Genomic DNA, 22,656 nt, shown 5'->3' on the forward strand with positions numbered 1-22,656 from the left:
GTCTAGCATTGTCTTGCATTAGGAGGAACCCAGGGCCAACCGCACCAGCATATGGTCTCACAAGGGGTCTGAGGATCTCATCTCGGTACCTAATGGCAGTCAGGCTACCTCTGGCGAGCACATGGAGGGCTGTGCGGCCCCCCAAAAAAATGCCACCCCACACCATGACTGACCCACCGCCAAACCGGTCATGCTGGAGGATGTTGCAGGCAGCAGAACGTTCTCTACGGCGTCTCCAGACTCTGTCACGTCTGTCACATGTGCTCAGTGTGAACCTGCTTTCATCTGTTGAAGAGCACAGGGCGCCAGTGGCGAATTTGCCAATCTTGGTGTTCTCTGGCAAATGCCAAACGTCCTGCACGGTGTTGGGCTGTAAGCACAACCCCCACCTGTGGATGGTCGGGCCCTCATACCACCCTCATGGAGTCTGTTTCTGACCGTTTGAGCAGACACATGCACATTTGTGGCCTGCTGGAGGTCATTTTGCAGGGCTCTGGCAGTGCTCCTCCTGCTCCTCCTTGCACAAAGGCGGAGGTAGCGGTCCTGCTGCTGGGTTGTTGCCCTCCTACGGCCTCCTCCACGTCTCCTGATGTACTGGCCTGTCTCCTGGTAGCGCCTCCATGCTCTGGACACTACGCTGACAGACACAGCAAACCTTCTTGCCACAGCTCGCATTGATGTGCCATCCTGGATGAGCTGCACTACCTGAGCCACTTGTGTGGGTTGTAGACTCCGTCTCATGCTACCACTAGAGTGAAAGCACCGCCAGCATTCAAAAGTGACCAAAACATCAGCCAGGAAGCATAGGAACTGAGAAGTGGTCTGTGGTCACCACCTGCAGAACCACTCCTTTATTGGGGGTGTCTTGCTAATTGCCTATAATTTCCACCTGTTGTCTATTCCATTTGCACAACAGCATGTGAAATTTATTGTCAATCAGTGTTGCTTCCTAAGTGGACAGTTTGATTTCACAGAAGTGTGATTGACTTGGAGTTACATTGTGTTGTTTAAGTGTTCCCTTTATTTTTTTGAGCAGTGTATTTTCAAAGAAGCTTGGATCATCATTATTTGGACCGTATAGGTTAATAAGCTATATCTGTTTATGGTCCAATAACATATTTAACATAATCCATCTACCTTGATCAGTTTATGCAAAGGATTTTTACCTCTCACCAGTCTCGACATTACCAAAATTACATTATGGCAATCAATTGTTATTTTAGCAAACAATTATTGTGATTCATCCTATATTGTCCCTAACATCTTTTACTCCCTCGCAACGGTTGTGGGATACACACACATACACACACTCATACACACTCAACCCCTTTCCCCCACAACAACCATGGACTCAGATTCTCAGCTGCACCATCCCAGAGCCCAACTCAAGAAAGGTCTTGATTTACGAATGCATATACAGTTGCAGCTGTATGAGAAGGCCTGCAAAACTGAGCAAAAAATGGGCAGTGTCATGACATGGCCCTTTCTGGGTGTAGATCGTGGCTTCCCCCTCTCTCACTCTCTCCTACACCCAGGTTCTGTTATCTCAGGTCGTAAATTTCTGGCGGAAACTCTCTCCCCCTTTCCATGCAGAGAGAGTAACCACAGAGTGAACAAGGGATTTCACTTGGCCAAACTCCTAAATCCCCAAAGTGGGAGTTTTAAACAATATGTCCACTTTTGAGAGTGTGGGAATGGTCCGTGGACACTTAAGGGACAGTTATGTTGAGTGTGTTTCATTTTGTGACCTCATGAAGGACACGAAACACACAGAACTATATCTCTGAATGTGTAAATGTCTCAATTATGGGGTTTGCATCTAATTCTTGTATAAAATGAATGAGTAAAGATTAAATTATTTGGGAAATGATGTAATGTGATGTTAACCTTTAATTTTGAGATAATTGTATTCCCTCTAAAGTTTAACTAGTCAGCGGTACGCCCCTATGAGCACAGACATGATCTGGCGTCATGGAAAAGCTATATATATATTTTATTGTATTATTACAATCCATAACACGCTAGAATTGAGGACCCAATTGTCCTTAAGGTTTTTAATAGTCTTTTATCTCAATTTCAGATAACTCATCATCACAAAAATCCCTGAAATCATTATCTATCTTCTTAGCAATGGTTGCTACATTGTCTAAGAAAATATCCATATTGGAAGTTGGCTGGGCTGATGTATACAGATTCTGATAAAACTGGGCAACATGCTGAGAGATTTCTTTTAGATTTTCATTGGGAGTATTATTAATCATTAATTTACATATGGAAGTCTTTTCGCCTGCCCTTTTTTCTAAATTAAAGAAATATTTTGTATTTTTCTCTCCCATCCATTTTCGTCTTGATCTTACAAACGCTCCCCCGCCCTTTTCCTTGTAGATACAGTCTAACTGCATTTGCAATGATGATAGCTCCAGTAATTCCTGATTAGTTAGATCAGTTTTTTTAGTATAATCCATTATTCCCTTTATGATGTCATATTCTTTCTCTCTTGGCACGAGTAATTTCTTTCCCCATTGAAATAGCCAAAAGCCTTATATCAAATTTCATTAGCTCCCAGTAACTTCCAAATGTATTCATAACACAGGCACAATTCCAGTATTTATCAATAATTTCTGCTACTTCCTTCTTAAATACTTCATTCTCTAGTAAAGTCTTGTTCATTTTCCAGTAACCTTTACAAACTTTTTTGTTGACAAACCATGCATATTTATCTTTATTGAGATCCCTTTGTGGTCTGTTAAAACCGATGGTTCAATTGAGACTGTATCAACCTTGTCAGCCATATCTTCAGATATCAGCCAGAAATCAATACGGGATTGTATAGATAAATCTTTGGTACTCCATGTAAACATAATCTTATCTGGGTTCTTATGTCTCCAAATATCTAGAACACCTAACCTTAGACATATATTCCTTATCTCACAAACTGAATTGCTATCCTTAGGAGGCCATCTATCTAGATTATCATGTAATACTGTATTAAAATCGCCACCCCATATTACTTTAGCCAATGGAAATGTAGACATCATTTTCCTTATTTTCCTCTCAATGTCTCTGACTTATTGGAAGCATAAGTATTTACAACAATGAATTGAAAGTGGTTGACATCTACCAATAGTATAATCCATCTCCCTGTATTATCTGCTTCATGACTCAATATATGACCCTTAAAGTTGCCTTTTAAAATATCGACACCTGCTGACCGATTAGTACCAAATGAAAACCAAATATCATTCCCCCATTGACACTTCCAGAACGCAGTATCTGTGGAACAGGCATGAGTTTCTTGAATGAAATAAAAGTCGGCACTCTTACCCTTACAATACAAAAATAAACATTTCCTTTTCAAAATATTAAAAAGTATTAATAGAAAAAACAGAAATGGACATTTACTATCAGTGACTATGTGAAGAATATTAAACTTGTATACGTTCACATGAATCGGGTTCTCACAAAAAGAAAAGTTCTTACTAGTTGCAAATAAAAACAGTCCTTTGCACCACGCAAGTGGTTGACCTAAATTATATATAAATTATATATATATATATATATATATACTGCTCAAAAAAATAAAGGAAACACTTAAACAACACAATGTAACTCCAAGTCAATCACACTTCTGTGAAATCAAACTGTCCACTTAGGAAGCAACACTGATTGACAATAAATTTCACATGCTGTTGTGGAAATGGAATAGACAACAGGTGGAAACTATAGGCAATTAGCAAGACACCCCCAATAAAGGAGTGGTTCTGCAGGTGGGGACCACAGACCACTTCTCAGTTCCTATGCTTCCTGGCTGATGTTTTGGTCACTTTTGAATGCTGGCGGTGCTTTCACTCTAGTGGTAGCATGAGACAAGAGTCTTAAAACCCACACAAGTGGCTCAGGTAGTGCAGCTCATCCAGGATGGCACATCAATGCGAGCTGTGGCAAGAAGGTTTGCTGTGTCTGTCAGCGTAGTGTCCAGAGCATGGAGGCGCTACCAGGAGACAGGCCAGTACATCAGGAGATGTGGAGGAGGCCGTAGGAGGGCAAGAACCCAGCAGCAGGACCGCTACCTCCGCCTTTGTGCAAGGAGGAGCAGGAGGAGCACTGCCAGAGCCCTGCAAAATGACCTCCAGCAGGCCACAAATGTGCATGTGTCTGCTCAAACGGTCAGAAACAGACTCCATGAGGGTGGTATGAGGGCCCGACGTCCACAGGTGGGGGTTGTGCTTACAGCCCAACACCGTGCAGGACGTTTGGCATTTGCCAGAGAACACCAAGATTGGCAAAATCGCCACTGGCGCCCTGTGCTCTTCACAGATGAAAGCAGGTTCACACTGAGCACATGTGACAGACGTGACAGAGTCTGGAGACGCCGTGGAGAACGTTCTGCTGCCTGCAACATCCTCCAGCATGACCGGTTTGGCGGTGGGTCAGTCATGGTGTGGGGTGGCATTTCTTTGGGGGGCCGCACAGCCCTCCATGTGCAGCCTGACTGCCATTAGGTACCGAGATGAGATCCTCAGACCCCTTGTGAGACCACATGCTGGTGCAGTTGGCCCTGGGTTCCTCCTAATGCAAGACAATGCTAGACCTCATGTGGCTGGAGTGTGTCAGCAGTTCCTGCAAGAGGAAGGCATTGATGCTATGGACTGGCCCGCCCGTTCCCCAGACCTGAATCCAATTGAGCACATCTGGGACATCATGTCTCGCTCCATCCACCAACGCCACGTTGCACCACAGACTGTCCAGGAGTTGGCGGATGCTTTAGTCCAGGTCTGGGAGGAGATCCCTCAGGAGACCATCCGCCACCTCATCAGGAGCATGCCCAGGCGTTGTAGGGAGGTCATACAGGCATGTGGAGGCCACACACACTACTGAGCCTCATTTTGACTTGTTTTAAGGACATTACATCAAAGTTGGATCAGGCTGTAGTGTGGTTTTCCACTTTAATTTTGAGTGTGACTCCAAATCCAGACCTCCATGGGTTGATAAATTGGATTTCCATTGATTATTTTTGTGTGATTTTGTTGTCAGCACATTCAACTATGTAAAGAAAAAAGTATTTAATAAGATTATTTAATTCATTCAGATCTAGGATGTGTTATTTTAGAGTTCCCTTTATTTTTTTGAGCAGTGTATTTTTATATACAATTGCAAATAATATTGTACCATAGATTGGTAAAAACGAATAGCCATCAAGCTAACATTAAGTGTCAGTGCGAATTTCCCTGCCATAAAAAAATAAATATATATATATATATATATATAAAAAGTTTGGCTCACACAAACAATGCTCATTCCTCAAGAAATATAAAGTTTTATCAGATGCAAATAAAACTCAGTCCTGCACAACTCACTTGATAAGTCCAGCAGTCAACAAGCTAGATGTCAGCCTGAATTTACCTTCCATTAACAAAAGCCTTAGCTCCCGCAAAGTATGCACTTTTCCCTTCCTAACTTGCTCTCTCAATCATCGGCCACAGACGATTCCGAGCTTCTTTGTCAAATGCTGCCAGATCCTCAGGTTGTTCTTCTTTAAAGTCATTTTTCTTTGCACTTTTCCATGTCATATCCCTCGCTGTCCTGGAGATGAATCTCATGATCACTGGTCGTGGTGGCTGGTTATTTTCCCCATCTCTCAGCCTACTCAGGCCGTGCACTACATCCAGAGAACCTGCAACAACATTTCGCTCCTCCTCCAGGACTATTGCCCTGCAAATGTCCTTCACTCTTGCTTTGATGTTCTCGTCAGATTTTTCTGCTATTCCATAAATTCGAAGATTCCATCTCCGACTATACCGGTCATTCTCGTTTACCTTTGACTCCATTTCAGTGAGTTTCTTCTGCTTTGCAACCTGAATTTTCAATGTTGCGTTCTGCTGCTTCAGAGTTTTTACTTCCTCAGCATTGAAATCAATCGATTTCTTCAGAGTGTTCTTTTTCACCAAATTCATGATGTCATCTGCGCTCTCTTTGATTTTAGCCGTGAGGATGCGGACGATGTTGTCCTGTAGTTGGCTCATTGATGGTTCACTTCTCAGCTTCTTTGGAAGTTGCTCCTTGGTTGGGGTATTCAGGTAGGAATCGCATTCACCCCCCTTTTTTACACTGCAAGCATATGAGTGAGTTTCAACAATGCCTCTTTTCTCCTTGGAAGTTTCAACATCCATTATCTCAGCAACAGTTGGGTCATTGCCAGCAGCATACCACTCTGCATCCCACTACTGGCTTGCTTCTGAAGCTAAGCAGGGTTGGTCCTGGTCAGTCCCTGGATGGGAGACCAGATGCTGCTGGAAGTGGTGTTGGAGGGACAGTAGGAGGCACTCTTTCCTCTGGTCTAAAAATCTAAATATCCCAAAGCCGCTGTGTAGGGTGCTGTCTTTTGGATGGGACGTTAAACGGGTGTCCTGACTCTCTGAGGTCATTAAAGATCCCATGTCACTTATCGTAAGAGTAGGGGTGTTAACCCAGGTGTCCTGGCTAAATTCCCAATCTGACCCTCAAAACCATCATGGTCACCTAATAATCCCCAGTTTCCAATTGGCTCATTCATCCCCCTCCTCTCCCCTGTAACTATTCCCCAGGTCGTTGCTGCAAATGAGAACGTGTTCTCAGTCAATTTACCTGGAAAAAGAAATAAAATATCCTGATTCCATGCTACTAGCTATGAAGACGTTAGCAGGCTAACTTAACTACACACGCTGAAACTTTTCGATTGCTAGCTTGTTCGTTGGAAATCGTCAAAAATATATTTCAATGGTTTGATTAATTACAAAATTATTCAAAATAGCTACATTGCATGGTTAGATATTGTAACGACCCTAGGTTTATAAGAGCGGAAATCGACTCTGCCGCACGAGCATGCTTTTGCGGCATAGTCGTTAGCGCGCTGGACTCGTTTTACTACTGCATGCCGCCCTGTTGATAACGTGTCGTCAATGGCATCACTTGATGGTTCGTTTGACAGGCAGCCCAGATTACAATGCATGTTAGTAGCCTCATTGAGAATGTTTTCATTTCGACAACAATAGAAACATTTGAAAATAAGTGTTTTAAAAAAAAAAAAAGTCTATTCGGTTAGCCAGGTAACATAGCATGAATGATAAATTGACAAAAAAAAAATTATGCCAGATGGGCTTTCATAGCTAGCCCACAATCACTGCAAACTCAGCTATCATTTGTGGACATTTTGCTAGTAAGTGATGTTAGCATAACAGCTTTCTACAGTGCAGGATTTTAATATGGATTATTAATTTCAGTATGGATATTGGCAGCATCATTTGGTAAGTCTCACAACTAGCTGAAATGTATTTAATAGGATTGGAGGACACTGTAAACAACCCTACATGTAACGTTATGTAGCTAACTTTTAGAACAGCCACCGAACATTAACTAGCTAACTTTTTCTACCCAACTGTTTCTAGCCTAGCTAGCTAACTATTAGCCTTTCCTAGGTTTGGCACATCTGAAATCCCTCACTGCAAACCAAATTGAATACCGTTTTATGCATAGTGTACATGATCTGCCTGCGAAAGTGACTTTAATGCTACCACTCAGTTAGCATACTGACCTTGTTTGCTGTTAGCTAGGTTGCTTACTTCGGCTAACACAGAGAGTACGATCCGATGCCCATCACAAAACGACTATAATGTTTAACCTAACACAGCTAGACCTTGCTCGCTGAATGAACACAAAAGCATGTGGGTTTTTGAATGGACTATACAGGCTTATTCGATGCTAGTTAACTGCTTTGTTATTTGGACATCATGCATTTTGCTTACTATTTTATTGTTGTTCCATCTCAAAGTGGTAGTTTTAGCTTATTCACTTCAGTCTTCATCAAAGTAGGCATGCGGACGCTTTCCATTACCATGACGTTGTTTCAGTCCCACTGTAGCACAGTTGGTTGAGCATGGTGCTTGCAACGCCAGGGTTGCGTGTTCGTTTCCCACGGGGGGCCAGTATGTAAAAATGTAATAAAAATGTATGCACTCTACTGTAAATCGCTCTGGATAAGAGCGTCGGCGAAATGACTAAAATGTAAAAATGTATGACTGCAGCCACGTATCTCCAAGCTGGTGTTAGGTGCTCAAAAAACATATGTAGTCTAAAAGCATTTTTCATAACATCAAGTTCAACAAGGTTACCTAACATCGACATGTAAACAATGTTGTAGGTTGATTTGAGCATTTCAGTTCCACTTTAATGTTTCGTACACTCAGTGTATGCCAATCACATTCATCAAAATGATATAATTTGTTTAAAAAAAGGATTATGCATGACAACATATTAGGCAATAATTAAGAGTAGGCAAAGTGATTGTGTCAGGCCAAAATTATATAAAACGTTTTGACATTGCAACATTTGATGTACATTCACTATGGTTGTCTGAAGTGCGCTATTGGTTATTCCCCATCATTTGCAGGCAGGTTATCGGTATTATTGGGCTATATTAGCTGATTGGCTCTTTCAAACTACGTCTAGCCTAAGTTGGAGCGAGAGCAGACACTTTCACTTGACTTGAGCAACATTTTGCATACACATTTTGGGAGACAAAGAAATTGGTTATCAATATGTATTTCCAGACAATGTAGTGAACTATGGCCTAATTATATATATTACAGGTATAGTTCGAGATTTCGTCAATCAGTCAGATGAACTTGTGGATACCATTTTTAGTCTCTGCATCCAGTAATTTAAAAAAGGTAGAAATCTATAGTAACTTTGAGAATGTATACGTATACATATACATATACTGTGTGTGGGTGTGTGTGTGTGTGTATATATATATATATATATATATATATATATATATATATATATATGTTATTTATTTATTTATTTTACATTATAGGCAAAGACCATTTTTTTCAGATTCTTGTGTTCATATTTTCCATGAGTTTCTAGTGGATAGACCATATGGTTCAAGAGAAAATAGCCTAATTAATGAAAAAACTACGTAATTAGAAAGCATAACTTTTTTCTACAACTGACACCACTTTGGCCCCAAAACATTATTAAAAATATTTTTAACAGCAAATGTATTCATTAAAATAATGGAATATATTCATAATAATGTTTACAGCTTTGTGATTCTATTTTTCATATTCAAAATATCCTATTGTATAACTGTCTTTTACATGTTAAGAAAATGCCCAAAATATGACTATTTTCAAAGTTACTGGGAATATTCCCTTCCTTAGCAACCCTGGGTTTAATCATTTAAAATGTAACACTTACTTTCTGACATGTTCCTCTTCTTGCTTTGGCAAATGCCACAGATATGAAAACCTGAAAGGAGAAAATAAATGTACCTTATTCACACTGGGTGTTCAACAATGTTATACATCTCACACCAACATTCAAATCATGACTTTTTGAATGGTCTGTCCATCAATTCGTTGACAGGTCAGGAACATTTTTAGTACTTTTTTCTATAGACGTCAATGGAGCACTTCCGCTTTTCAAATGATCACGGCCGTAGCTTTCAGGTCCATAGGGAGGTCCTTACCATGTGGTCAGTGTAAATCTGAAAGGGAAAGTCGTTTTACGTCTTCCTTATATATACTTTATAGACGTAAGACCAGCTGTGTGGGCGGTTCTTAGAGAGCTCGGTGGATATAAAATCGTAAAATATTTTCTCTAAATTCATTTGAGTTTTTCTTCAAATTTATTTTCAAATTTATCAAGACTAAATGGGTGCTGAAAAATCTACCGCAACTCCTCCTCCTCCTCCTCGAGCTGTGCCTGCAGGTGAGAATTGATTGATTTCGCCAACTTTACATTTGAGTTTTTCAATCCTGGAAATATGTTTACTGGTTTTGAGTGATTGGATCAATAACAATGTATTATATTTTGCAGGCCGTGACATTAGAATTGTGATGATTGGAAAAACTGGAGCGGGTAAAAGTGCCACTGGAAACACCATTCTGGGAAAAAAACTTTTTACATCTCTTCCAATAGGTAGCTCAGTGACTGAGAGTTGTGTTAAAGAAAGAGTTCATGATAATAGATGGATATATGTGGTGGACACACCAGGAGTGTTAGACACTGGGAAGACTCCAGAGTATATCGAAAGAGAGATAGTGAGGTGTCTTCAAGAGTCAGCCCCTGGTCCTCATGCTTTCTTGCTGGTTGTGGAGGCAACGACATGGAGAGAGGAGGATCAGAATACTGTGGACGATCTGGAGAGGCTCTTTGGACCAGAGGTCTTCAAGTTCATGATTGTGCTCTTTACTCACGGTGATAAACTTGGGGGTCAAACAATTGAAACCTTTGTACGTGATGGTAATCTGCAAGTTCGAGCAATTCTAGAACGCTGTTCTGGCCGATTCCTTGTTTTTGACAATGCAAAAAGCAGGTTTGATAGAAATCAAGTTGTTGATCTGGTCACTATGATTGATAAAATGGTGGCAGTAGCTGGAGGAGGGTACTTTCATAGAAAACATAGAGTAGAATGGGCTTGTACACTCTGTTAAACTCATGGGTACACTTAGCCGGGGGAGGGGAAGGCTCAACAAATCACACAAGTTGACTCAACAAATCACAGCACATATTGAAGGGTGCACTTCTTGCTTTTACTTCCTGCTATGGGTACACTCGCAATGGCTGCCAGTCCAACCATTATGCCATAGTTGACTTGAATTTAGTCATTTTACTACTATGGGTATTTCAGACATTTACAAAAATAAGATTTGAAGACATCCAGGCATTGGATTCAAGCAAAACAAGATACAAAAATTATCTGCTGACATACATGTTCACTAATAGAGCTCTTAGGTTGCAGTAATATTCAAAGTATGTTAGGAATAAACATATAGAATTGGAGCATAACTACAAAATGTATAAGAAAAACATTGTTTTGCATAATACATGTTGATCTATTGTAAGAAATCCTGTCAACACATTTTTTGAAATTGATAGTGAGGATTGTAAATTCTGATGAAAAACAATAAAGCTTGACAATCACTATTATGGTTTGTTGATTAATATTTAGGCGACACATTATCCTAATAGTATAAGATAGGATTACTTGTTTTCCGATGCTGAATTGCATTGACAAATTGGTATTCAGTGCATTCGGAAAGTATTCAGACCCCTCGATTTTTTTTTTTCTTCTTCCCCCCACATTTTGTTACGTTACAGCCTTATTCTAAAATTGATTAAATTGCTGTTGTTTTTTCTCCTCAATCTACACACAATACCCCATAATGTGAAAGGAAAAACAGGTTTAGAAATGTTTGCAAATTCATAAAATATAATTAGACCCTTTAATCAGTACTTTATTGAAGTACCTTTGGCAGCGATTACAGCCTCGAGTCTTCTTGGGTATGACGCTACAAGCTTAGTGCACCTGTATTTGCTGAGTTTCTCCCATTCTTCTCTGCAGGTCCTCTCAAGCTCTGTCAGGTTGGATGTGGAGCATTGTCGCACAGCTATTTTCAGGTCTCTCCAGAGATGTTCACGTCCGGGCTCTGGCTGGGCCACTCAAGGACATTCAGAGACTTGTCCCGAAGCCACTCCTGCGTTGTCTTGGCTGTGTGCTTAGGGTCGTTGTCCTGTTGGAAGGTTAACCTTCTCCCCAGTCTAAGGTCCTGAGCACTCTGGAGCAGATTTTCATCAAGGTTCTATCTGTACTTTGCTCAATAATCCTTCCCTCGATCCTGACTCGTCTCCCAGTCCCTGCCGCTAAAAAACATCTGCATAGCATGATGCTGCCACCACAATGCTTCACCATAGGGATGGTACCAGGTTTCCACCAGATGTGACACTTGGCATTCAGGCCAAAGAGTTCAATCTTGGTTTCATCAGACCAGAGAATTTATTTCTCATGGTCTGAGAGTAATTTAGGTGCCTTTTGGCAAACTCCAAGCGGGCTGTCATGGGCCTTTTACTAAGGAGTGGCTTCCGTCTGGCCACTCTACCATAAAGGTCTGATTTGTGGAGTGCTGCAGAGATGGTTATCCTTCTGGAAGGTTCTCCCATCTCCACAGAGGATGGTTGTCCTTCTGGAAGGTTCTCCCATCTCCACAGAGGAACTCTGGAACTCTGTCAGAGTGACCTTCAGGTTCTTGGTCACCTCCCTGATCAAGGTCCTTCTCCCCCAATTGCGCAGTTTGATCGGGCGGCCAGCTCTAGGAAGATTTTTGGTGGTTCCAAACTTCTATTTAACCTGTTAGGGCTAGGGGGCAGTATTGACATTGCCGGATAAAAAACTTACCCTATTTAATCTGGTTACTACTCCTGCCCAGTAACTAGAATATGCATATAATTATTGGCTTTGGATAGAAAACACCCTAAAGTTTCTAAAACTGTTTGAATGGTGTCTGTGAGTATAACAGAACTCATATGGCAGGCGCAAACCTGAGAAGATTCCAAACAGGAAGCGCCCTCTCTGACAAGTTGTTGTTCATCTTGGCTCTTTTTATTGAAGACGGAGGATCTTTGCCGTAACGTGACACTTCCTACGGCTCCCATAGGCTCTCAGAACCCGGGAAAAAGCTGAATGATATCGAGGCAGCCTCTGGCTGAAACACATTATCGCGTTTGGATAGTGGCTGGTCAGAGTACTCTGAGACTCACGCTCGTGCACGAGGGCACGAGATGTATTTATTTTCTCTCTCTTTGTACGTATACAGGCTTTCCCGGTCGGAATATTATCGCTTTTTTACGAGAAAAATTGCATAAAAATTGATTTTAAACAGCGGTTGATATGCTTCGAAGTACGGTAATGGAATATTTAGAATTTTGTCACGAAATGCGCCATGCTCGTCACCCTTATTTACCCTTTTGTATAGTGTCTTCAACGCACGAACAAAACGCCACTATTTGGATATAACAATGGATTATTTGGGACCAAACCAACATTTGTTATTGAAGTAGAAGTCCTGGGAGTGCATTCTGACGAAGAACAGCAAAGGTAATAACATTTTTCTTATAGTAAATCTGACTTTGGTGAGTGCTAAACTTGCTGGGTGTCTAAATAGCTAGCCCTGTGATGCCGGGCTATCTACTGAGAATATTGCAAAATGTGCTTTCACCGAAAAGCTATTTTAAAATCGGACATATCGAGTGCATAGAGGAGTTCTGTATCTATAATTCTTAAAATAATGTATGTTTTTTGTGAACGTTTATCGTGAGTAATTTAGTAAATTCACCGGCAGTGTTCGGTGGGAATGCTAGTCACATGCTAATGTAAAAAGCTGTTTTTTGATATAAATATGAACTTGATTGAACAAAACATGCATGTATTGTATAACATAATGTCCTAGGGTTGTCATCTGATGAAGATCATCAAAGGTTAGTGCTGCATTTAGCTGTGGTTTGGGTTTATGTGACATTATATGCTAGCTTGAAAAATGGGTGTCTGATTATTTCTGGCTTGGTACTCTGCTGACATAATCTAATGTTTTGCTTTCGTTGTAAAGCCTTTTTGAAATCAGACAGTGTGGTTAGATTAACGAGAGTCTTGTCTTTAAAATGGTGTAAAATAGTCATATGTTTGAAAAATTGAAGTTTTTGCATTTTTGAGGTATTTGAATATCGCGCCACGGGATTACACTGGCTGTTGAGTAGGTGGGACGCTTGCGTATAGAAGTTAAGAATGATGGAGGCCACTGTGTTCTTGGAGACCTTTAATGCTGCAGAAATGTGTTGGTACCCTTCAACAGATCTGTGCCTCGACACAATCCTGGCTTGGTTTTTGCTCTGATATGTACTGTCACATGTGGGACCTTTATATAGACAGGTGTGCCTTTCCAAATCATGTGCAATGAATTGAATTGGACTCCAATGAAGTTGTAGAAACATCTCAAGGATGATCAATGGAAACAGGGTGCGCCTGAGCTCAATTCCGAATCTCATAGCAAAGGGTCTGACTAGTTATGTGAATAAAGCATTTCAGTTTTTATTTTTAATACATTTGCAAAAATTTCTACAACCCTGTTTTCGCTTTGTCATTATTGGGTATTGTGTGTAGATTCATTTTATTTAATCAATTTTAGAACAAGGCTGTAACATAACAAAATGGGGAAAAAGGGAAGAGGTCTGAATACTTTCCGAATGCACTGTATATCTTTTTAAAAATATGGATATTCCTTAAATATTTTCCCCTAACCCCACCACCCCTCCCCTAATTGGAGTAAACTAATGGACAGCAACACTTAGGCTTCTACTTCTTGTTGTTTTCAGTCCCACCCTTCAGCTCCACTCAACCCTTCCCCTCTAACACCATCCATGTTTTGAATATGGCCAATATGCTAAGGGAGGTTCTTGGGCATGACGCAATAGGGCTTTTTTCCCCATTCGTTTTTGCTACCCCAACTTTGTGCCTCATAAACATGCCGTATATGTAAGGTCACTCTGCTGAGTAGTGCACTTCAATCACAGATTCAACCAGAAATGAGCTTTTCTAATGGTTCATAAAGGGAACTAATTGGTTAATGGGTAAATACAGTTAAGAAGCAGACACTATATTCCTTTGGGCATGGTCAATTTATTAATAAAGCAGAGCCATGGGAAGTAGGGGTGCTGGAGGTGGTGCAGCTTCCCCTGAGAAATTGAAATAATTTAACCAAAATAAGGCTATAAAAAATGATTTCCCCAAAAATGATATTACTCCTGTCTGAATGGATATAAATAGAATTGTTCTACATTCTACACCAGAGAGCATAATTTATCTACAGAGGATCAATAGCTTCTAAAGAAAATAGCTGTGTATTAAGTTATATCACAAGCACTTAGAGATAAGTATTTGTCTGTAATAAAGACCTTTTGTGGGGGAAAACAATCATTCTGATTGGCTGGGCCTGGCACCCCAGTGGGTGGGCCTATGCTCTCCAAGGACCACCCATGGCTGCACCCCTTCCCAGTCATGTGAAATCTACAGACTAGGGCATAATGAATTTATTTAAATTGACTGATTTCCTTATATGAACTGTAACTCAAAGAAATCTTTAAAAAAAAATTGTTGTGTTTATATATTTGTTCAATATAGTTATAAAGCCCTTTTTACATCAGCAGATGTCACAAAGTGCTTATACAGAAATCAAGCCTAAAACCCCAAAAGAGCAAGCAATGCAGATAGAGAGTCACGGTGGCTAGGAAAAACTCCCTAGAAAGCCCGGAACCTAGGAAGAAACCTAGAGAGGAACCAGGCTCTGAGGGGTGGCCAGTCCTCTTCTGGCTGTGCCAGTGGAGATAAGAGTACATGGCCATTAAGGCTAGAGCATTCTTCAATATGTTAAAACGTTCAAATCAAATTTATTTGTCACATACACATGGTTAGCAGGTGTTAATGCAAGTGTAGCGAAATGCTTGTGCTTCTAGTTCCGACCATGCAGTAATATCTAACAAGTAATCTACCAATTCCACAACAACTACCTTGTACACACAAGTGTAAAGGAATGAATACGAGTATGTAGATAAAAATATATAAATGAGTGATGGCCGAACGGCGTAGATAAGATGTAATAGATGGTATGGAGTACAGTATATACATATGAGATGAGTATTGTAGGGTATGAAAACATATAAAGCGGCATTGTTTAAGGTGGCTAGTGATACATTACATCAGGATGGCATAGAGTACAGTATATACATATGAGATGAGTAATGTAGGTTATGAAAACATATAAAGTGGCATTGTTTAAAGTGGCCAGTGATACATCTAATACATCAAGATGGCAAGATGCAGTAGATGGTATAGCGTACAGTATATACATATGAGATGAATAATGTAGGTTATGTAAACATTATCTAATATAAATAATCTAAAGTGGCAAGTGGTAAATTGATTACATCAATTTTCCCATTATTAAAGTGTCTTGAGTTGAGTCAGTATGTTGGCAGCAGCCACTCAATGTTAGTGATGGCTGTTTAACCTGTTATGGCTAGGGGGCAGTATTTTCACGGCTGGATAAAAAACGTACCCGATTTAATCTGGTTACTACTCCTGCCCAGTAACTAGAATATTCATATAATTATTGGCTTTGGATAGAAAACACTCCAACATTTCTAAAACTGTTTGAATGGTGTCTGTGAGTATAACAGAACTCAAATGGCAGGTCAAAACCTGAGAGATTCCTTTACAGGAAGTGGCCTGTCTGACCATTTCTTGAACTTCTTTGCCATCTCTATCTTTTACAAAGGATCTCTGCTCTAACGTGACACTTCCTACGTCTTCCATGGGCGCTCAGAGCCCGGGAAAAACCTGAATGTCGTCATCCCAGCCCCAGGCTGAAACACATTATCGCCTTTCTCAAGTGGCCGATCAAGGGACTGTGGGCTTAGGCGCGTGCCCTGGCCGCCCCCGTCTTTGTGATTTTTCCTCTGTTTGCCGAAAAGGAGATTCCCGGTCGGAATATTATCGCTTTTTTACGAGATAAATTGCATAAAAATTGATTTTAAACAGCGGTTGACATGCTTCGAAGTACGGTAATGGAATATTTAGACATTTTTTGTCACGAATTGCGCCATGCGCACGACCCTGATTTACCATTTCGGATAGTGTCTGGGACGCACGAACAAAACGCCGCTATTCGGATATAACGATGGATTATTTTGGACCAAACCAACATTTGTTATTGAAGTAGCAGTCCTGGGAGTGCATTCTGACGAAGACAACAAAAGGTAATCAAACTTTTATAATAGTAAATCTGATTTTGGTGAAGGCTAAACTTGCCGGGTGTCTAAATAGCTAGCCCGTGATGGCTGGGCTATGTACTTAGAATATTGCAAAATGTGCTTTCACCAAAAAGCTATTTTAAAATCGGACATATCGAGTGCATAGAGGAGTTCTGTATCTATAATTCTTAAAATAATTGTTATGCTTTTTGTGAACGTTTATCGTGAGTAATTTAGTAAATTGTTAGTAAATTCCCCGGAAGTTTGCGGGGGGTATGCTAGTTCTGAACGTCACATGCTAATGTAAAAAGCTGTTTTTTGATATAAATATGAACTTGATTGAACAAAACATGCATGTATTGTATAACATAATGTCCTAGGTGTGTCATCTGATGAAGATCATCAAAGGTTAGTGCTGCATTTAGCTGACTTCTGGGTTTTTGTGACATTATATGCTAGCTTGAAAAATGGGTGTCTGATTATTTCTGGCTTGGTACTCTGCTGACATAATCTAATGTTTTGCTTTCGCTGTAAAGCCTTTTTGAAATCGCACAGTGTGGTTAGATAAAGAAGAGTCTTGTCTTTAAAATGCTGTGAAATAGTCATATGTTTGAAAAATTGAAGTTTTTGTATTTTTGAGGAATTTGTAATTCGCGCCACGCCTATCATTGGATATTGGAGCAGGTGTTCCGCTAGCGGAACGTCTAGATGTAAGAGGTTAACAGTCTGATGGCCTTGAGATAGAAGCTGTTTTTCAGTCTCTCGGTTCCAGCTTTGATGCATCTGTACTGACCTCGCCTTCTGGATGTTAGCGGGTTGAACAGGCAGTGGCTCGGGTGGTTGCTGTCCTTGATGATCTTTTTGGCCTTCCTGTGACATCGGGTGGTGTAGGTGTCCTGGAGGGCAGGTAGTTTGCACCTGGTGATGCGTTGTGAAGACCTCACTACCCTCTGGAGAGCCTTCCGGTTATGGGCGGAGCAGCTGCCGTACCAGGCGGTGATACAGCCTGACAGGATGCTCTCGATTGTGCATCTGTAAAAGTTTGTGAGTGTTTTTGGTGACAAGCCGAATTTCTTCAGCCTCCTGAGGTTGAAGAGGCGCTGCTGCGCCTTCTTCACCACGCTGTCTGTGTGGGTGGACCATTTCAGTTTGTCCGTGATGTGTACGCCAAGGAACTTAACTCTCCACCCTCTCCACTACTGTCTCGTCAATGTAGATAGGGGACTGCTCCCTCTGCTGTTTCCTGAAGTCCACGATCATCTCTTTGTTTTGTTGACATTGAGTGCGAGGTTATTTTCCTGACACCACACTCCGAGGGCCCTCACCTCCTCCCTGTAGGCCGTCTCGTCGTTGTTGGTAATCAAGCCTACCACTGTAGTGTCGTCTGCAAACTTGATGATTGAGTTGGATGCGTGCATGGCCACACAGTCGTGGGTGAACAGGGAGTACAGGAGAGGGCTGAGAACGCACCCTTGTGGGGACCCAGTGTTGAGGATCAGCGGGGTGGAGATGTTGTTACCTACCCTCACCACCGGGGGGCGGCCCGTCAGGAAGTCCAGGACCCAGTTGCACAGGGCGGGGTCGAGACCCAGGGTCTCAAACTTAATGACAAGTTTGGAGGGTACTATGGTGTTAAATGCTGAGCTGTAATCGATGAACAGCATTCTTACATAGGTATTCCTCTTGTCCAGATGGGTTAGGGCAGTGTGCAGTGTGATGGCGATTGCGTCGTCTGTGGACCTATTGGGTCGGTAAGCGAATTGGAGTGGGTCTAGGGTGTCAGGTAGGGTGGAGGTGATATGGTCCTTGACTAGTCTCTCAAAGCACTTCATGATGACGAAAGTGAGTGCTACAGGGCGGTAGTCATTTAGCTCAGTTACCTTACTTTCTTGGGAACAGGAACAATGGTGGCCCTCTTGAAGCATGTGGGGACAACAGACTGGGATAAGGATTGATTGAATATGTCTGTAAACACACCAGCCAGCTGGTCTGCGCATGCTCTGAGGACGTGGCCGGGGATGCCGTCTGGGCCTGCAGTCTTGCGGGGGTTAACACGTTTAAATGTTTTACTCACGTTGGCTGCAGTGAAGGAGAGCCCGCAAGTTTTGGTAGTGGGACGTGTTAGTGGCACTGTATTGTCCTCAAAGCGAGCAAAAAAGTTGTTTAGTCTGTCTGGGAGCAAGGCATCGTGATCCGCGACGGGGCTGATTTTTCTTTTGTAGTCCGTGATTGACTGTAGACCCTGCCACATACCTCTCGTGTCTGAGCCGTTGAGTTGCGACTCCGCTTTTTCTCTGTACTGATGCTTAGCTTGTTTGATTGCCTTGCGGAGGGAATAGCTACACTGTTTGTATTCGGTCATGTTTCCGGTCACTTTGCCCTGATTAAAAGCAGTGGTTCGCTCATTCAGTTTTGCGCGAATGCTGCCATCAATCCACAGTTTCTGGTTGGGGAATGTTTTAATAGACGCTGTTGGTACGACATCACTGATGCACTTGTTAAAACCTGTTGGGGATAGGGGGCAGTATTGAGAATTTTGAAAAAAATATGTGCCCATTTTTAACTGCCTCCTACACCAACTCAGAAGCTAGGATATGCATATTATTGTTCAGGTTTGGATAGAAAACACTCTGAATTTTCTAAAACTGTTTGAATGGTGTCTGTAAGTATAACAGAACTCATATGGCAGTCAAAACCCTGAGACAAATTCTGACAGGAAGTGGATACCTGATGTGTTGAATTACCTTTAAGCCTATGCCATTGAAACACACAGGGGCTTATTAATCGTTGAGCACTTCCTATGGCTTCCACTAGATGTCACCAGTCTTTACAAAGTGGTTTGAGTCTTCTACTGTGAGAACTGAACGAACAAGAGCCTTGGAATGGTGGTGGCCGATAAGACTCTGGCGCGCGAGTTCATGTTGGGTACTCTCGTTCCAATACGTTTTAAAAGAGAATGCAATCGTCCGCCTTGAATATTATTCATGTTCTGGTTGAAAAAGGCCCTAATGATTTATGCTATACAACGTTTGACATGTTTGAACGAACGTAAATATTTTTTCTCCCCTCTTTCATGAAGACAAGTCCGGCGGGCTTAGATCATGTGCTAACAACACGGAGCTTTTTGGACATATATTATGAGCTTTTTCGAACAAAACTACATTTGTTATGGACCTGGGATTCCTGGAAGTGACATCTGATGAAGAGAATCAAAGGATGGATTATTGGATTATTTACATAGTATTTTAGATCTCTCCAACATGGTGGTTAGTCTGTATCGCAAAGCGTATTTTTCTGGGCGCAGTGCTCAGATTATTGCAAAGTGTGATTTCCCAGTAAGGTTATTTTTAAATCTGGCAATCCGGTTGCGTTCAAGAGATGTAAATCTACAATTCTTTGAATGACAATATTTTACCAATGTTTTCGAATAGTAATTATTTAATTTGTTGTGCTGATTTGACTGGCGGTATTGGAGGGAAAAGATTTCCTCAACATCAACGCCATAGTAAAACGCTGTTTTTGGATATAAATATGAACTTGATAGAACAAAAAATGCATGTATTGTCTAACATAATGTCCTAGGAGTGTCATCTGATGGAGATTGTCAAAGGTTAGTGCATAATTTTAGCTGGTTTTCTGCTTTTGGTGACCCGTGTCTTTGCATTGACAAAACATTACACACAGCTATTTTCAATGTACTGTCCTAACATAATCTAACTTTATGCTTTCGCCGTAAAGCCTTTTTGAAATCGGACAACGTGGTTAGATTAAGGAGATGTTTATCTTTCAAAGGGTGTAAGATAGTTGTATGTTTGAGAAATTTGAATTATGACATTTAATTGTTTTCAAATTTGGCGCTCTTGATATTTCACCTGTTGTTGATAGGGTGTACCAGGGGTGGGACGCTTGCGGAATCCGATTGGTCGGACCAGCGTTGAACAGACCTGAGGGCGGGAGCTTCCTGTTTTAGCTTCTGTCTATAGGCTGGGAGCAACAAAATGGAGTCGTGGTCAGCTTTTCCAAAGGGAGGGCGGGGGAGGGCCTTATATGCGTTGCGGAAGTTAGAATAACAGTGGTCTAGGGTTTTGCCCGCCCTGGTAGCACAACCGATATGCTGATAGAATTTGGGGAGCCTTGTTTTCAGATTAGCCTTGTTAAAATCCCCGGCTACAATAAATGCAGCCTCAGGATATGTGGTTTCCAGTTTACATGGAGTCCAATGAAGTTCTTTCAGGGCCGTTGATGTGTCTGCTTGGGGGGGGATATACACGACAGTGATTATAATTGAAGAGAATTCACAACCGGTGAAATTGCAGAGCGCCAAATTCAAATTCAATTACTATAAATATTTAACTTTCATGAAATCACAAGTATTATACATCAAAATAAAGCTTAACTTGTTAATCCAGCCGCCATTTCAGATTTCAAAAAGGCTTTACGGCGAAAGCAAACCATGCGATTTTCTGAGGACAGCGCTCAGGACACAAAACATTACATACAGTTACCAGCCAAGTAGATTAGTCACGAAAGTCAGAAATGGCAATAAAATTAATCACTTACCTTTGATCTTCGTATGGTTGCACTCACAAGACTCCCAGTTACACAATAAATGTTAGTTTTGTTCGATAAAGTCCCTCTTTATATCCAAAAACCTGGCGCGTTTTGTTCAGTAATCCAATGGCTCAAATGCGGTCACAACAGGCAGACGAAAATTCCAAATAGTATCCGTAAAGTTCGTAGAAACATGTCAAACAATGTTTATAATCAATCCTCAGGTTGTTTTTAGCCTAAATAATCGATAATATTTCAACCAGACAATAGCGTCGTCAATATAAAATAAAAACAAGAAAGGCGAGCTCTCGGTCGTGCGCAGAAAACAGCTCTGGGGACATCCCACTATCCACTCACTCAAAGTTGTCATTCTCCCTAATTTTTCAGAATAAAAGCCTGAAACAACAACTAGTGGAAGCCATAGGGAACGGAATCTGGGTCCGATCCCTTTAAATGGTGGATAGGCTTTCTTTGGAAAAACAGCCATTTCAAAATAATGGCACTTCCTGGATGGATTTTCCTCAGGTTTTCACCTGCCATTTCAGTTCTGTTATACTCAGACATTATTTTAACAGTTTTAGAAGCTTTGGAGTGTTTTCTATCCAAATCTACTAATTATATGTATATCCTAGCTTCTGGGCCTGAGTAGCAGGCAGTTTACTTTGGGCACGCTTTTCATCCGGAGGTGAAAATAGTGCCCCCTACCCTAGTGAGGTTAAAGTAAGGGAAATCAACACTTCATAATTTCAAACCCTTCATTCTAGGTTGTACTATCATAATAAAGATTATACTTCTATTAATGGGACTGAATTTTGCCTGCAGAGCTTTCCAGTGGGTGTCTGTGAGGAAAACCGGTCGTGCATTTTATGTAGAGTGAGGGAAATTCCTGTCTGACCAAAAGACAACGAGACCCACCCAGACCCTTACTGTGAGCTGCCCAGGAGGAGACACATCATCCGCAAACAATTGAGGGACGACAACTGAATTTCATTGAGTCAATTTTAAATGAATCTGTATAAAAATAAAAGATAAAAATACAATTAAGGCACGTAACGCATAAAAAAGGTACCTATAGTCTTATATAGAGAAGGCTATTCTTATGAGAAGACTAGAGTGAGGGTGTGACGGCACCATGGAAAGCCCCGCTGACAGCTGTCTGTAGGCATTTATAAGTAGTGTTTACATGGTCTGCAGCCACTAACAATAACACGTGTTATTATATATGTGTAGGAGATACATATGGTGCATAGGAAGTAACGACAAGAGAATCGTTGAAGATGCACATGGGGAAATAAGGAAGATTACCGAGTCTCCCTTTTCCATCACAATGTCATTTGTTAAATCCAATTCAATCAGTGTAGATTAAGAGGAGGAGACAGGTTAAAGAAGGATTTTTCAGCTTTTTCGACAATTGAGAAAAAGCAGAGTTCAATATTATAGAATGTGTGTGTCAGTATCCTTACAAATATGAAAATCAGCATA

The 22,656-nt window shown here is 41.2% G+C and overlaps 2 protein-coding genes and 1 long non-coding RNA gene across 7 annotated transcripts in view; 2 read left to right on the plus strand and 1 right to left on the minus strand.

Annotated features, from left to right (window-relative positions):
- The window catches only part of LOC123728268 (GTPase IMAP family member 8), a 33,067-nt gene extending 23,395 nt beyond the window's left edge, over nt 1-9,672 (minus strand). The window contains exons 1-2 of one of the 4 annotated variants that reach the window (XM_045700144.1): nt 9,429-9,672; nt 9,241-9,291 (exon numbers count right to left, since the gene is read on the minus strand). In XM_045700144.1, the coding sequence (XP_045556100.1) occupies nt 9,241-9,250 (10 nt within the window). In that variant the 5' untranslated portion in view covers nt 9,251-9,291; nt 9,429-9,672. The remainder of the gene's footprint in view (nt 1-9,240; nt 9,292-9,428) is intronic. The other 3 variants (XM_045700141.1, XM_045700143.1, XM_045700142.1) reach the window with 3 other exon arrangements.
- The window catches only part of LOC123728272 (uncharacterized), a 28,275-nt gene continuing 12,546 nt past the window's right edge, over nt 6,928-22,656 (plus strand). For both annotated transcript variants that reach the window (XR_006760180.1, XR_006760181.1), the window contains exon 1: nt 6,928-7,283. This is a non-coding gene — a long non-coding RNA (uncharacterized lncRNA). The remainder of the gene's footprint in view (nt 7,284-22,656) is intronic.
- On the plus strand, nt 9,466-10,971 carry LOC123728269 (GTPase IMAP family member 9). The gene is made up of 2 exons (XM_045700145.1): nt 9,466-9,753; nt 9,862-10,971. The coding sequence occupies exons 1-2, from the start codon at nt 9,696-9,698 to the stop codon at nt 10,476-10,478; spliced, it is 675 nt and encodes a 224-aa protein (XP_045556101.1). The 5' UTR covers nt 9,466-9,695; the 3' UTR covers nt 10,479-10,971.

The sequence above is a fragment of the Salmo salar genome, chromosome ssa17, assembly GCF_905237065.1.
Source record: "Salmo salar chromosome ssa17, Ssal_v3.1, whole genome shotgun sequence".
NCBI classification, from domain to species: domain Eukaryota; kingdom Metazoa; phylum Chordata; class Actinopteri; order Salmoniformes; family Salmonidae; genus Salmo; species Salmo salar.

Coding starts and splice junctions, on each gene's coding strand:
- LOC123728269 (XM_045700145.1), top strand. CDS start 9,696: ATGGGTGCTGAAAAATCTACCGCAACTCCTCCTCCTCCTCCTCGAGCT. Junction 9,754..9,861: donor TCCTCGAGCTGTGCCTGCAG/GTGAGAATTGAT, acceptor TATATTTTGCAG/GCCGTGACATTAGAATTGTG.